General features: G+C 40.0%; 1 protein-coding gene across 1 annotated transcript in view; it reads left to right on the forward strand.

Moving 5' to 3' along the window:
• LOC126297948 (uncharacterized) overlaps positions 1 to 17,866 on the forward strand; it is a 98,312-nt gene that overhangs the window by 60,818 nt on the left and 19,628 nt on the right. The window contains exon 4 of the mRNA XM_049989269.1: positions 16,918 to 17,019. Coding sequence (XP_049845226.1) covers positions 16,918 to 17,019 — 102 coding nt within the window. The remainder of the gene's footprint in view (positions 1 to 16,917; positions 17,020 to 17,866) is intronic.

The following is a 17,866-nucleotide window of genomic DNA, read 5'->3' on the forward strand; positions in this document are numbered from 1 at the left end:
CACACACACACACACACACACACACACACACACACACACACAGACATAGAGAGAGAGAGAGATAGAGAGAGAGAGATGTTCTTAATAATACCATATTATATTAAAACTCTAATAGTGTGTACGTGCGTGCATGAGAGTGTGTCATGCATTGGTATGAAGGTGTGCTTTTGTATGAATTATATTTAAATGTGTAACTTAATATTTCATCTTTACACCTCACATCTTCAGTTCAACACTAGACTGATCCATAAGTTATTGAATGGAATGTTTCAGTCCATTCAGTTACGTTATGTAGAAGCAGAACTTCTTAGTCTTTTCTTATAGATCTTTCATCAGGATCTGACTGTGGGAGTTATGGGATTCACGCATAGCTTCCCTTGCAGTTGCATGAATTGCCATTATCTTTCCTCTATCAGTATCACTACATTCTCATTTGTAGGTGTCTTTATCTTTGCAACATTCTCAGAATGTACAGGGTACGCATGAAATGTGTTACTATTTTGTTTTTGAATATAAACTTTATTGTCAATACAATCTGAAAGGAACATATACTGCAATGAAGATCCGTCTATGGAGATTTGTTCTAACTCATCACATGCTCAATATGTCCACCATTTCGTTTCCTAACTTCCTTCAAATGAACACTGAAGTTAATGATTACCCTAAGGCACATGTCTTCCGTAATTTCACTGCAAGGTTGAAGAATAAGTCTTCTGAGATCCATTAAATCATGTGGATGTTTCAGGAAATTTTTTTCCTTTAGGTACCCTCAAAGAAAAAAGTCACATGGATTGAGGTCTGGACTATTGGGGGGGTGGGGGGGGGGGGGGGTAATTTTGTCTGTCATTGAAGCGACCTGGAAACCTGAGTGAAATGATCCGCATGTTGAAATGCTGGTGTAAAAACTCCAACACAGTGTTTGCAGTATGTTGCCTTGCTCAATCTTGCATGAACCACTGTATGTAGAAGGGCAAGGCAGTAGCAAGAAGCTGTGGAATGAAGCTATTGTGAAGCATGCTCAAATAACGCTCGCTGTTCACAGTTTCTTCAAAGAAAAAGGGTCCAATAAGTCCGTGACTGGAAATTGCTGCCCATGCTGTAATCCTCGGAGCATAATGTTGTCATTCATGAGGCACTCGTGGGTTTTCAGTCTCCCAAAAGCATACATTTGTTTGTTAACCACACCATCTAAATCAAAATGTGCCTTGTCTGAAAACCAAACGTTATTGAGAGTTTCTTCGCTACCCTCCACCCAATGATCAAACAGTAGTCTCTGCTGCTTGTGTTCTTCAGTGAGCTTCTGTGGACAGGTCATCTTGTATGGGTACATATGGAGGTCACTTTTAAGAATGCATTGAATGGAGCGTCTGGATATTCCCAGTTGCACTGCTGCCTTTCTACACGATTTCTTGGGATTTCTCTGTACAGCAACTCATACCGCTTCAATATTCTCCAGCGAACAATCAGGCTTAGGCCGAGGTCGCTTCACTTCCAATACTGTTCCTTCCTGCACAGTTGTACTGTACAACCTGTGGATGGTCTTCTTGCAAGGGACCCATTTGTGTTAAACTGTTGTTGAAACTGCCTCTGAGTCACAACAAGGCTTTTCGTTTCATGAAAAAGTAACACAATTGCCTATCATTGCTGTGTCGTCACTCTTCCATTGTCAGCCATTGCTGCTTACTAGTCTCCTAGCTGCAGTATCGTTAATTACACCTCATTTCATAACTCATTTGTTTTTCCAAGCTCTGCTGGTACTGCAGCGGGATATCTAATGTGTGTCGTAAATTGTGAAAGAAACAATTTGTAACTTATTTCGTGTGCCACCCTGTAGCTTTAAGTCAAGGTGACTCATTAGCATCTTTTATTACTTCGCTTGTACATATTTTTTTAGGCCACAGTTTATGATGTCTTTGAGCTTTAACTATAGTTGAAGTCCTCTGGGTCATTATTCTACATCATGTTCCTTTTAGAACTTCTTCAGTATCTGACATTTCGACCCCCCTGTTGGGGTCTTTTCAGGAATCTTCAGTTGTTCAACATCAGCTACTATTGGTAAGCCATTATCATTGGATTGGTTGTGATAACATGTAGTAAAGGAGAACAGGTATAGGTACCAAAATATTTTTGTCATGCTACCAAGATGGCTTTCTGGTAACTGTTTGTTATTCATTGCACACTATGGCTGTGCAACTCCTTCCCTGATAACAGGAATCCATGAAGCTTAAGCCATCATCTCTATTCATATTGCTTTCATTCTTGCTGATCTCAGCTGTATCTCTGAGTCTGCTGACATAAATGTTATATTCTTTGGCAAGCAATCATACATCATTAAAATCTAGACACCAGTTGCAGCTCTAATTGGTATTTTGCAAAAGTAGATCCACAATTTGTTTTAAATGTGTATAGCATTCATTCTCTTTAATATGTTTCTTATTGCTCTGCCAGCTTTGCCTATACACAGTTGTTTCAGCAACATGTCAATTCTCTTTCGGAGGGGAGGTGATCAGGTGCCTCCATTGTAGGTCAGAAAAAGTCTTACTTTGTACTGACTAAAAATGTTGTATTTATAAAAATTTTCCAAAGAATTATCCTTACATAGTCAGTAACTCTTGTAACAAATGACAACCTAACAGATTGATAAGAAAGTTCTTGTTCTGCTTGTTTACATAAGTAATACTACTTTATTTGAAGATCCTCTAAATGGAAAAACAATCATAGTTGTTGACCATCAGTGCATTTGTGTTGGTAAGCTTTCTATATGTCCTGTGCCTCAGAGTATTTTCGAGTTTTGTATAGACAAACACATCAAGGAATCGGATACTGACCTCACTCTTATCTCAAAGGTGAAGTTGATTTTGGGATGAGTGTCATTTACAAAAACGTGGGATCTTTGAGGCTCTTTTTTACTGTGCAGCCATATCATAAATGTGTCATCCACAATAAGGCGTAGTAAGGCATAGATGCTACATTACTTAAGGCCTGTTGTTTGAGATGGCTCAAACATTTGTGTAGAACAGCAAAGCTGTGTAAATCACAAGCTGAAGTGGTGAAGACTAGCACGAGATGCCAGAGTGAGGTAGCCCATTTAGCAAGTAGAGTGATGACATAAATTGATCGAAGAACTATAAACCAGAAACAAGCAAAAGTTGTTATGAACCAAATCCATACTACCAAGAGAATTCTGAAAGTGTAATCTAAGATAATAATGCTGGGTCATTATACTTTTTCTGTTATTATGCATGATCAATAGCTTCATAGACAGCAAGTGATAGGTTAGTGGGCTGCATAACACTATAAAGCCACTTGCCAGAGGTTGTACATTGATTGTGATGGCTCACTCTATCTAGTAAGCCCAGTTTACCTACCACTGGTGCATCACATGGAACTAAGCTGAAGGTACTAACTCAGATACAACTAAAGACTCTGCCTGGTAGTCTGTATTGGCATTGTAGACACTAAAACTAGTAGACTCAATAATTTTACCAAGTAACTACGCTTCTGTGGAACAAATGGAGAAAAGACTTCCTTTCATAAGTGAACACACACTAGTTTTCATCAGTGCTCAGCCAACTATTGGACACACGAAGATTAATGGAGAAGATCCCAGCAGTGTGAGTGAACTGATGAATATCAAAGAAGAAGAGTTGAAGAGGAACATAGTGTAGCCTTATAACTTGGAAAATTCTAGTTTCAATGGCAAAGGCCACAAAAGCATGCAGACTTATATTTAACCACAGTTGTCGCTCATTTGTCATATTTGTACTAAATGTTTTAGTTAGTCTGCTAAGAATTTTTTTCAAGCACAAATACTCCCTTTACTAACTTGGTGTCCTTTTTATGTTTGGCTACCATCATCTCTCCAATAAAATCATGATCGATAATACTCATAGTTTTCTCAATGGTTAACACTGTCTTAAAGATGTTTGTCTTTAGCCAGGAGGCATAAAATGCTTCTTAAGTAGCTCCCACTTGCTCAGTATCATTGACACAATAATATTGTTTCAGGACTACTTTTTTTTTCAACTTCTGATAGTTTATGAAATGGAAACCACAATGAAAATCAAAAATGTTTCATTTGCAAAATGTGGTTACACCTTCTAGCTACTTCTCTACATAGTCACCACTCCCACTTAGACATTTGTTGTAGCATGGTACCAACTTTTCAGTACCCTTGTCATAGAAGCCAGCCACCTGTGATTTCTATGTATTCTTTACACTGGTCTGCAGGTCATTGTCTGTGCCAAAATGCTGTCCTCATAGCCAGCGATTCACATGAGTGAAGAGAGGAAAAACACAGGGAGCCAAGTTTTGGCTGTGTGCTGGGTGATCAAACACTTCCAGTTCGAAACACTATAGGAGCATCTCATTTGCACCAGCAGTATGTGACCGAAAATTGTCATTAAGAAGGAAACACATAACAGTTATATTATATGGACCACCTAAAATCAGGTGAAAGTCCTCAGCAGTACTTCATACTTGGCAGGAGACACTATTATCTAGGTATCTTTACAAGTTCACTGAGCACTCATAACTGAAAAGTGGGGTGTGATGTGATTGATGGGCATACCACTGATACTGCAACATGTCTCATAAGACTTCACGGGATTTTCACTGTGGTTTTAATTTCATTTATTTATTTATTTATTCATCTGTGGAACAATATATATTGTGTGGATGTCATCAGCTTATAATACAAGAACACACATTTACATTTACAGTGAAACAGCTTTCTCATATTTGGTGTAGTTTTTATAACTAGTCATACACACATTTATAATTACATTATATTTTGGTGATAATGTCATATGTTGCTAATAATCTATATCTATGTTACATATTCTTTTACAGTATAACAACTTTTACTTACTAAGAAGGTTTTAAGCTTTTGTCTGAAAGTGAGATGCTCATTTATTTCTTTAATTTCCTGTGGTAATTTGTTTTACAGTTTTATCCCATTATAAAATATACCTTTTTGTGTCTATGCTTTGTTCTTTCTATCTAGATGAAGGTGGTGACAATATCTTGTTTCATGGTCATGTATTAGGCTGTTTGTGTTATACATGTGGGGATTTTTCTTAATGAACGTTATGTTCTGAAAGATATATTTACAAGAAACAGTTAGAAATCCAAGCTTTCTAAATAATTCTAAACAGTGGCCCCTGTTGTTGCTGTTTGCTATTATCCTTATGTCTCTTTTTTGTACTTTGAATGCAGTTTGTTAGTATGTTCCCCAAAACATGATCCCATAGCTGAGGACTGAGTGTAGATATCCGTAATATGTTATTTTAAGACAGGTATTATTGCATACCGGTGCAAGGATTCTAAGAGCATAGCATGCTGTGGATAATTTCTTTGCCAAAATATTGACATGGTTTGTCCATTCCAGTTAGCTGTCTACATTCATCCCTAAGAATTTGATACTTGTTACACATTCTAATTCATTATTATTAACTTTTATTCTTGTAGCATTGTGTTTTTTGTTCAATTGGAAGTTGATATAGTTAGTTTTCTTTACATTCAGGGTTACTTTATCTTTTAATGACCAGTTGTGGACATCACCAAGAGCCTCCTTTGCTCTTTCTGACAGTTGTGTTGGATTTTCACCTGTTATTACTATGTTGCTGTCATCAGCAAAAAGTATTTTTTCTCCATGTATGATACTTTGTGGGAAGTCTTTAATGTATATAAGAAACAATATTGGGCCTAATACACTTCCCTGTGGAATGCCTATATTCACATGTTCTGTGTCAGACAGGTGTTTTACAAGGGAATTCTTTGAAACTTGTGGTATCTCAACTCATTGAGCTCTGTTTTCCAAGTATGATTTGAACCACTTCTTTGTCACACCTCTTACTCCTATTTGCCCTAATTTATGAAGTAAGATTTTGTGGTCAACTGTATCAAAGGCCTTTGACAAGTCTAAAAAGATACCACTTACATTTTCACCTTTGTCCAGTGCATCTAAAATTCCTTTAGTGAACTGTGCTATAGCAGATTGTGTGCCTTTTCCTGGCCTAAAACCAAATTGATCATTGGAAAGAAGGTTATATTTATTCAGGTATTTTAGCAGTCCCTGTTTGACTAGTATTTCTATTATTTTAGAAATGATAGACAGTATAGAAATCAGCCTGTAGTTCTCTACATTTTCCACATCTCCTTTTTTAAGGATAGGTATAAATTTTGCTTGTTTTAGGTACTACGGAAAGTATCCAGATTCAAAAGAGTCATTAATTATGTCTGTTAATGGGCCCTTTATGGAGTCTCTACATTCTTTAATTACGCAGACTGGGATTTCATCAAGTCCTACTGAAGTTTTATTTTTTAGTTGATGTACTACTAGTGCCACTTCCCTTTCTGCAGTTGGCAAGAGCACCATTGAGTTTGTTGGCTGGTTCTGAGTGGGTAAATCATACGTATCTGGAAATTTCTGCTGTAATTTTTTTGAAATACTACTGAAATATGAGTTTACAAAATCAGCTAATTTTTTAGGGTTACCTACTGGTACATCTTTCTTTTTAATATGTGGATTGAGATCTTTTTAGCAGTGTTAGATGTTTCCTGTTTGACAATGTTCCAGGCTGCTTTGCTCTTGTTTTCAGCTTGAAGTAATATTTTGTTGTTTGAAAGTTTTTTTGCGGCTAGCAGCACCTTTCTGTATATTTTCCTGTACGTTTTGTAGAATTGCAAAACTTCTTGGTTAGACTGATTATTTTTTATTGGAGTAGAGATATGTAAGAGTTTATGAGGATTTTTTGATACCTGTAGTCACCCATTGATTTCTCTTTGTAGTTTTAATTTGATAAAGAGTTTTGGGAAACATCTCTTCAAATCTGAGTTTAAAAATTGACATGAACTTGATAAATTTTTGATTTGCATTAGTTTCTGCATAGACTCCCCCCCCCCCCCCCCCCCCCCCCATCATCTTCATATTATAGCTGGGATTTAAACTCATACAGGGCTGATTTGGAAAACATTCTTTTGTATGTACACAGTTTAGTTTTTAAGATCTGGCAGAGGTGGTCTGATGGGCCCAGCTTTTGGACAACAATATGACATTTTTTACTATCAGTATCTGTAGCTACATGATCTATAGATGAGGAAGATTCTTTCATTATTCTAGTTCGACAATTAACAAGGGCAGATATTCCATAACGGCTTAGAATATTCACATATATGTTGCTGCCGTTATCAGGCTTCATCATATTAATGTTTAAGTCACCAAAGATAATTACATTTGCTTTTGGTCCAGAAACCTTGCCTAAGCTTTGATTCAGTTTTGAGAAGAATATATCAATGTCTCCACTGGGAGAGCAGTACACACAAAATATGACTAATTTTTTTGCTGTGCCAGGTCCTATTATTTCAACAGCAGAAAGTTCAAAATGTTTGTCCTCAACTGGATCTAAAAGATCATATCTAACATTAAATGACATACCTTTTTTTTTTTTTTTTTTTTTTTTACATAGATACATGAACCTCCTCCATTCATTGAGATTCTGCTATAGTAACATGCAAGGTCATATGAGGCTAATGCAATGTGTTCAATTTCTTTCCCTTTGCACCAGTGTTCGGTGATACACTAAATTTGGCTATCAAAAGTTTCCAATTCTATTTCTAGCTGTTGCGCTTTGTTCTTGATGGCTTGAATGTTTTGGTGAAACACTGTTAGGCATTTGTTTTCACTTATCTTGGTAGCATCCTTCCCTTTAGACCTGATGCTAAAAAATCCTTTAGATGAGCTGGTGGCACGGTTATTCTTCTGTTGATGACAGTGGAGGTGAGTTGGTTGCACGTTAGACTTGGAAGTTGGCGTAACTGAAGGTATCTGCCTTATGTTAGTCTTGTAACTGAGGCCGGGTACCAAAAATCCTGCAGAGTTGTAAGTTTCCTGGTTCTTGTGCTTCTTCTGTTTGCTCCTGTTACTGCTGATAATGGTGAAGCTGGTGAAAAGTCTTTCACTGTTGAAGACTGAGGAGGGGCCAATACTGATGATGGTGGAAGTGGTATGGTCATGCTATTCTTGTCCTTAACTGCATTAAGGATTTCTCGACTAATGAATGATTTTCTGAGTTTATTTCTGTGAAGCCCATGCCTGGTAAAATGACTTCTCTCTGTAGATGGTACGTCCACATATGTGGCATTTGGGAGGGTTTGGCAGATTTTCTCAAATTTCCTTTTAGTAACTATGATTTCTTTGTTGACACAGGATTGTTCTATAATATCATGTCTTTGTAGGATACTGGCAATGAAGAAGTTAACATCTGTAATTTTCTGTAATGTACTTCTTAGAGCTCTTGTGACAAGTTTGCTCTAATTCCTATAAACATCATTAGCACCTCCTATTATTGCACAGTTGCTTCCCGGTTTCAAAGAATGTTCACAGTTTTTTGAAACTTCGCGTAAAGAGGTTGAAAAAGAAATAATTATCCAGAATAATGAGCTATAAATCTGCCTTAATACCAAACATATTGGTGCTCAACAAAGTGAAGCTCATGCATAGCGACTGAGTTGCTTGCCTTGCAAAAATGAAGCAGAAATTATGCAGACTGAGTGAAAGGGGGCTAATTCATGGGAGCATAGATTTGCAAACCATGGCAACAAATAATTACAAGTTAAACAAGTGAACTGTGTAATTTGTAATGTACATGTGCTATTTTCTGTCTATTTATATACTGTAACTACTGTTGCAAACGAAATAAAACAATTACTTATTGATTACTTATTGAAAGTGTACATGATCTTAAGTCAATGCTCTGGTAACAGAAATAAAGATGTGATTCTTCAGTTTCTCCTACCATATTTGTTGCTAAAACAGTCCATGGGTATACTACCAGTTCATAGTGTCCAACGGGCACAATATTCCGGCGATCAGACATGTCGCCATCGTCAGGTGCGCTGACAAACTGAGCTCCTGATTGCGGGCGGCCGATTTAAGTCACCTTCCCCTATGGGCCGCTCTCTTCGCCATCCGAGCCCATGCCCCGTCAGTCGCGAAGACGTGGGCGTCGGAATCTGTCGTAGCATCGATGTCCTTGCTACGTCCGCCCTGGTCACCAGTTCGTACTTCTTCTGACAGTCTTCTTAATTACATTCAATGCCGGGTCCCAAGCCTTACTGAGATTGTAGCCACAATCTCTGTTGATAAGATCTTCACTGTTGCGAATTTCAATGGCCTCCATTATAATGCTGTCCCAATATTTAGAGATCTGAGCCAGAATCTTGGTACGCTCATAATGCATCTCGTGTTTCTCAGACAAACAGTGCTTTGCTACCACCGACGTATTTGGATATTTCAATCGAGTGTAACTTTGATGTTCTTGGCAACGATCTTCGATGATGCGTACTGTTTGTCCGATATATGTCTTCCCATACTCACAGGGAATTTGTATATGCCGGTCTTCCTCAAACCGAGGTCATCTTTCACACTTCCTAGTAATGCCCGTGTTTTATTGGGCGGGCAGAAGACGGTTTTAACTCGGTGTTTCTTTAATATACGGCCCATTTTCCCCGATAGTGCGCCACTGTACAGAATAAAGGCAGTGGCTACCTCTTCTTCCGTGACTTCATCCGCTTCCACAGGTTGTGCTGTGGTGGTGGGATGGAGAGTGCATTTAATCTGCCATTCTGAGTACCCGTATTTTCGGAACACGGTTTTGAGGTGCTCCAATTCCTGGGGCAGATTCTTTGCATCTGAGATGCTGCGCGCCCTGTGTACTAGTGTTTTTAGTACTCCACTCCTCTGAAAAGGGTGGTGGCGGCTGTCTGCATGCAGGTACAGGTCAGTGTGTGTTTTCTTCCTGTACACACCGTGGCTCAGGGTACCATCAGCTCTTCTCTTGACTATGATGTTCAGGAATGGTAATCTTCCTTCTGCTTCGGTCTCTATGGAGAATTTGATGTTTGGATGTATGGAGTTTAGGTGTGTAAGGAAATCCAGGACCCTGTCCCTACCATGGGGCCAGATGACGAATGTGTCATCAACATAATGGAAGAAACAAGTATGTTTTCAATTGGATGACGCCAAGGATTCCTCCTCGAAGTGCTCCATGTACAAGTTCGCCACCACCGGTGAGGGTGGGCTGCCCATTGTGACTCCATCCGTTTGCTCATAGTATTCCCCATTAAACAAAATGGTTCAAATGGCTCTGAGCACTATAGGACTAACATCTGTGGTCATCAGTCCCCTAGAACTTAGAACTACTTAAACCTAAGTAACCTAAGGACATCACACACATCCATGCCCAAGGTAGGATTCGAACCTGCGACTGTAGTGGTGACGCAGTTCCAGACTGAAGCGCCTAGAACCACACAGCCACACCGGCTGGCCCCATTAAACAGAAAATACGTTGAGGTCAAGATATGCCTAGAGAGTCTAAGCTCACTAGGATAGCAGTGTCTTTCAGTATGTATTTGTCGAAATGTTTCACGAAATCCACGGAATTACAGATATGGTGAGGGCATTTATCTACATAGGAGCTAAGTCATTCAGCCAGATATTTTGTCAGCAAGTAAGTAGGTGCCCTAATGTTGCTGACAATCTGGCGCATAGGTACCCCCTCTTTGTGGACTTTAGGGAGTCCATAAAGTCTTGGTGGTACAGGTCCTTGAGGTGTCAATTTCTTGGTGTCCCCCTCTGGTAGATCCGCATCCTTGAGTAGAGCCATGGTCATGTTCTCCACCTTCTTCGTGGGGTCAGCGTTGATCTTCCTATAGGAGTCATCATCTTGCAGGCACTACATCTTCTCAATGTAGTCCTTATGGGAAAGAACAACAGTGGCATTGCCTTTGTCAGCAGGTAAGATAACAGTCTCAGAGCACACTCTTAGGTCCCAAATGGCCGCCCTCTCTCTGCTGGTAATGTTAGTCTTCGTAGGATTAGTTCTGGTCAGAGTCCAGCCGGTTTCCCAATGCACTTCTTCTGCTGCTTCATGTGGTAATAGCACTGCAACCTGTTCCACTGCACTGACGATGTCCGCGACTGGCGTGAACCTAGGGATGGGAACAAAGTTGAGTCCCTTCTCCCAAATCAAAACCGCCTCATGAGGCAGCTCCATGTCAGTGAGATTGATGATTGTCTTGCATGGTGCCTCGAGCAATGGTTTATCCGAGAGACGTGATAATTTTGAAATCTGACGTCCAGTGGCCTTTTTGTGTTCAGAATCGGCTGTCGTCCAGGTAACACCATCCACCCATTCCCAGGTGGGACTGATTGGCCAGTTTAAGATGAAATTTAAATAGTTACTGGGAGTTGTATTCAAGGGTGCGGCGAGTAAAGTGCACCCTCTCACGTACCAAGGCAATGCTGGCCCGTCTCTTAATTCTCTTGGCTGCTGCAGAATCGATGTGATGCGTGACCTTAGCAAAGTTTGGCACAATCTGCGCGGTATGACATCTCTTCAGGAATGCAAGAGCACTCAGCAAATGGCATCTTCGGTGGCGCAGCTTGTCGAGTTTCTTCATGCTGCGATACATCTCCTCCCCATAAACGTATATGATGTGATTCTTCAGTTTCTCCCTGCGTATTTGTTGCTGGAACAGTCCACGGGTATACTGCCGGTTCATAGTGCCCAACAGGCACAATTTTTCAGCGATCAGATATGTTGCTGTCGTCAGGTGTGCTGATGAACTGAGCTCCTGATGAGATTGTTATCTTACCTGCTGACAAAGGCAATGCCACTGTTGTTCTTTCCCATAAGGACGGCATTCAGAAGATGCAGCACCTGCTAGATGATGACTCCTATAGGAAGATCAAAGCTGACCTGAAGAAGAAGGTGGAGAACAAGACCAGGGCTCTACTCAAGGATGCAGATCTACCAGAGGGGGACCTCAAGAAATTGTCACCTCAAGGACCTGTACCACTAAGACTTTATGGACTCCCGAAAGTCCGCAAAGGAGGGGTACCTATGCGCTCAATTGTTAGCAACATTGGGGCACCTACTTACTTGCTGGCAAAATATCTGGCTGAATTACTTAGCCCCTATGTAGGTAAATGCCCTCACCATATCCGTAATTCTGTGGATTTCATGAAACGTTTCGACAAATTCATACTGAAAGACACTGCTATCCTAGTGAGCTTTGACATGGTTTCACTATTCACCAGGGTGCCCCTATGAGAGTCAGTCGAGCTTATTGGGCAGAAAGTTGACAAGAAGACCACCGAACTCTTTAGGCATATCTTGACCTCAATGTATTTTCTGTTTAATGGGGAGTACTATGAGCAAACGGATGGAGGTGCAATGGGCAGCCCACCCTCGCCGGTGGTCACGAATTTGTACATGGAGCACTTCGAGGAGGAATCCTTGTCATCATCCAAAAGGAAATCTACTTGCTTTTTCCATTATGTCGATGACACATTCGTCATCTAGCCCCATGATAGGGACAAGCTCCTGGATTTCCTTACACACCTAAACTCCATACATCCAAACATCAAATTCTCCATAGAGACCGAAGCAGAAGGAAGATTACCATTCCTGGACGTCATAGTCAAGAGAAGAGCTGATGGTACCCTGAGCCATGGTGTGTACAGGAAGAAAACACACACTGACCTGTACCTGCATGCAGACAGCCACCACCACCCTTTTCAGAGGAGTGGAGTACTAAAAACACTAGTACACAGGGCGCGCAGCATCTCAGACGCAAAGAATCTGCCCCAGGAATTGGAGCACCTCAAAACCATGTTCCGAAAATACGGGTACTCAGAATGGCAGATTAGATGCGCTCTTTGTCCCACCACTAGAGCACAACCTGTGAAAGCGGATGAAATCACGGAAGAAGAGGTAGCCACTGCCTTTATTCCGTACAGTGGTGCACTATCAGGGAAAATCGGCCGTATATTAAGGAAACACTGAGTTAAAACCGTCTTCTGCCCACCCAATAAAACACGGGCATTATTGGGTAGTGTGAAAGATGACCTCAGTTTGAGGAAGACTGGCATATACCAAATTCCCTGTGAGTGAGGTAAGACTTATAGCTGACAAACAGTATGCACCATCAAAGATCATTGCCGAGAACATCAAAGGCACACTCGATTGAAATATCCAAATAAGTCAGCGGTAGCAGAGCACTGTTTGTCCGTGAATCACGAGATGGATTACGAGCGTACCAAGATCCTGGCTCAGACCTCTAAATATTGGGACAGCGTTATAAGAGAGGCTATCTAAATTCGCACCAGGAAAGATCTTATCACCCAAGATTGCAGCTACAATCTCAGCAGGGCTTGGGACCTGGCATTGAATGTAATTAAGAAGACTCTCAGCAAGAAGTACGAACTAGCGATCAGGGTGGACGTAGCAAACACATCGACGCTACGACAGATTCCGACACACACGTCTTAGCGACCGAAGGCGCGGACCGTGAAGTGAGTGGCCTGCGGGGGGAGGGGATTTAAATCAGCCATCCACCATCAGGCGCTCAGTTCGTCAGCTCACCTGACAATGGCAACATGTCTGATCGCTGAAATATTGTGCCCGTTGGAAAATATGAACTGGCAGTATACCTGTGGACTGTTCGAGCAGAAATAAAGATGTACACTCAATGGGTAGCTAACCTGATCTTAACTGTCAGATCTGAGAAGTTACAAGTAAAATAAACATGTCTGCTTACTGCCATGATACCATGATCTTCAGTTTCCTCTGCTATTGTGGGCAACAACGTATCTGGTGTTTCCTGATCACTCAGGAATTTCATTTTTCAAAGTACCACACGTTGTTTTTATATCAATATCTTTAAAGCTTTGTAGTCATCTTCAGTATATTGTGCAAACTGTCAACAATGACCTCACACAGTCAATATTATTTTGCAGTACTCAATATTGCACAGTAAATATTGAGCATGTGAAGCCACTTTACACGTGTGGGGTGCAGACGTATTCTTGAAGGTAGCTGTATAACAATGTGTTCAGTATTACTTTGTGAGAATGTTTGTCAATACCATCAATAGCAAGCACAGTTTTCTCAATTGATACTAGGCAAATGAATGTCATAATTACTGTATGATCAGGGTGTTTCATGTTATTGGGATTAGGTTATTTTTAAATGACTCTACAACGATTGTATTAGAAACTAGTGGATGGTTGAAACATCTGATTATTAATCTATGGCTTCAGAAAACATCGCTCTTGTGCAACGCAGCTAGCTCTTTATTCGCACGAAGTAATGGCCGCTATCGACAGGGGATCTCAAGTTGATTCCGTATTTCTAGATTTCCGGAAAGCTTTTGACACCGTTCCTCATAAGCGACTTCTAATCAAGCTGCGGAGCTATGGGGTATCGTCTCAGTTGTGCGACTGGATTCGTGATTTCCTATCAGGAAGGTCGCAGTTCGTAGTAATAGACGGCAAATCATCGAGTAAAACTAAAGTGATATCAGGTGTTCCCCAGGGAAGCGTCCTGGGACCTCTACTGTTCCTGATCTATATAAATGACCTGGGTGACAATCTGAGCAGTTCTCTTAGACTGTTCACAGATGATGCTGTAATTTACTATCTAGTAAGGTCATCCGAAGACCAGTATCAGTTGCAAAGCGATTTCGAAAAGATTGCTGTATGGTGTGTCAGGTGGCAGTTGACGCTAAATAACAAAAAGTGTGAGATGATCCACATGAGTTCCAAAAGAAATCCGTTGGAATTCAATTACTCGATAAATAGTACAATTCTCAAGGCTATCAATTCAACTAAGTACCTGGGTGTTAAAATTACAAACAACTTCAGTTGGAAGGACCACATAGATAATATTGTCGGGAAGGCGAGCCAAAGGTTGCGTTTCATTGGCAGGACACTTAGAAGATGCAACAAGTCCACTAAAGAGACAGCTTACACTACACTCGTTCGTCCTCTGTTAGAATATTGCTGCGCGGTGTGGGATCCTTACCAGGTGGGATTGACGGAGGACATCGAAAGGGTGCAAAAAAGGGTAGCTCGTTTTGTATTATCACGTTATAGGGGAGAGAGTGTGGCAGATATGATACACGAGTTGGGATGGAAGTCATTAAAGCATAGACGTTTTTCGTCGCGGCGAGACCTTTTTACGAAATTTCAGTCACCAACTTTCTCTTTCGAATGCGAAAATATTTTGTTGAGCCCAACCTACATAGGTAGGAATGATCATCAAAATAAAATAAGAGAAATCAGAGCTCGAACAGAAAGTTTAGGTGTTCGTTTTTCCCGTTCGCTGTTCAGGAGTGGAATAGTAGAGAGATAGTATGATTGTGGTTCGATGAACCCTCTGCCAAGCACTTAAATGTGAATTGCAGAGTAGTCATGTAGATGTAGATAGATAGATATACCAACAAATGCTATTTAGTCTTATCCATATGATACTGCAGTCAGATTTATTTTCGGCTTGGCAGACCTAATGTTTGCACTTCACCACTAGAGTAATTATTTTTATCATGTAGTGCATGCTAAACTTATTCAGGATAACTTTGACTAGTCTGTACTCTGTGGCACAGGGTGAGGATTCTACAGCTGAGCTTTGTAGAGAATCAACCATCTTTGGCTTAGATTCTCCCAAATGAGTCCCCAGAACTATAGTGAAAGTCTGTAGCTGTGCTGACACTGCGTGATTTATGCCAGTCTCCAGAAAGTGCCAAGAATGGTCACATGCCCTAGGATGTCATTAGTGTTAATGTGGGCAATGATTCATAGCTGACTGTAACATGTTCTTTCAGTTGCTTCTGGGAAGGCCCATTCCTACTGGTGGACTATTCAGCTCTGACCAAGAACACATTTGGATCATGCACCTCCTGTGTTATTACGATAAGATGGGCCATTATGTGCCTATCATTTTAACTACCTACAAATAACAGCCCCCTCTGTCTCTCCTGTGGCTGTCCACATCTTGACAGAAGAAAGACTGTTCTCTGACTGTCAGAGGCAAGGCTTGCTGGATCTGTCATGTATTAAATGAAGGCTGTCCCTAAAACTTATCCATTATAAATATGGAGCTGTCCTTATGGGCATTTGGAGCTTACAGTATTCTGCATGAAATGGTCACAGATGCTTGCTAAACTGGGTTTCTCTACATACTAAGATGGCAACAAGAATAAATGGTAAACTCATTGGTCAATTTGTGCCAACAAGGGACCAGTTCTACAACTCCAACACTGGTACAGTTGCTTATTAAGCTGGTATACAATTGCCAACACAGCTTCCAGATAACACCGCAATGGGTCATAAGCTATAGCCATATCTACTAATGAAAGCTACCTAACTGCACAGCACAAAATTGCAGCTGTGACTAATGCAAGTTATGCTGCTAACTAGGGCTGATGCCTAAGGAGCTGGCATTGCTGTGTCATAGATATATTTGCTGTCCAAAAGTTGATAATTCTCTATGCAGCAATAGCAGCAACTGATGATGATGGTGGTGATGAAGATGAAGGATTGTTGTCATTATCATCATCGTCTCTGTTTCTGGTTTCCTTTTATCTCTATTTCATTTTTTCCTTTGGTGATTGATTTCTTTCTTCTAATGTCTTTCTTTATCCCATTACACTATATATACCCTTCTTTTCCTCCCCCTTCATTGTTGTTGTTATTGCAGTAATCATCTCTAGTAATTGTTGCTGTTTATAATGTTTCAATTCCTGTTTTTTTTGTCTTTTTCATTCTGAATTCCATTTAGATCATAAATTGTTATTAGATCAGTAACACTTATGTGATTATGAATGAAACACATGTAACATTGGGGAATTATTCTATACTATTTATTATTTGTAATACAGACTGATGATGGATAAAAACTGGCTCGTGTAACAAATAATAAATATTATAGAATATTACACCAGTGTTATGTGCATTTATTCATACTGCATAGTATATTCTATCACAAACTGCTGGAACAGTCAATTAATATATTTATGTGATTGATTGTAAATTGTGTAATTCATTTGTGAATTGTATTTTAAAATTTGCAGGGCAGATAGATGGCCAACAGATAACAGCTGCTCTGGTGCTGATGCCACCAAAACCAAGACCACCTCCACCTCACCCCAGTCCTCCCCGCAGACCTGTACATTGTTGGTCTCGTTTGCTGCCAAGATGAATAGTGAACAGTGAAATAATATATATATAACAAGTACTGAAATATTGTAATTCTTCTCTGAAAGTGTTCTTGTTGGTAGACATGTAGTATTTATAATTAATACTGTACAAGTGCCAGAAATCACGTCTCTTTCCTAAGAGCCATAAGGTGCATTTTCCCTGGTGTTTCAGCAATATTTGCAGTTTTGTTTTTGGACTGCATAGCTGAAGTCAGCCCATACAATTACTGCCTGTCATGTCTTTCATGCAGTGATCAGTAACAACAGAAAGTGTCAGTTTGTTTCCCGTTACAAATGAAATTATTTTTAAATTGCAATTTTATGTGCCTCTTCAATATACCACTCCCAAGTACTTGTTATATCAGTATCTATTAACAGGTATAAGTTCATTGTCATATGGAATAATTTTCTGGGGCAATGTCACACTTAGAAACAAAGTATTCATTGCACATAAATGTGTTGCAAGGATATCGTCTGGTTTCCATCTTGAACTTCATGTAGGCAACTATTAAAAAATTAGACGTACAAATGGAGATTTCATAATGGATTTACTTTCTTCTGTTTTTTGTGAAGACTTAGGCACAGTTCAAAATTAATAGTAGCATTCATAAATATAACACTGAGAATGAAAATAGTCTACACTATCCACAACTCTTGCACAGGAAGTGTCAAAGTATGCAACTATTAACAGATTGGATCATTTCTCTTATGATTTAAAATTGCTGGCAGATAGTTTAAGTTTCAGAAACAAACTGAAATTATTTCCCCTTGACTACTGATTCTATTCCATAGATAAATTTCTGAGAAGCTAGTATGTATGTAA

Source organism: Schistocerca gregaria, chromosome X (genome assembly GCF_023897955.1).
Source record: "Schistocerca gregaria isolate iqSchGreg1 chromosome X, iqSchGreg1.2, whole genome shotgun sequence".
NCBI lineage: Eukaryota > Metazoa > Arthropoda > Insecta > Orthoptera > Acrididae > Schistocerca > Schistocerca gregaria.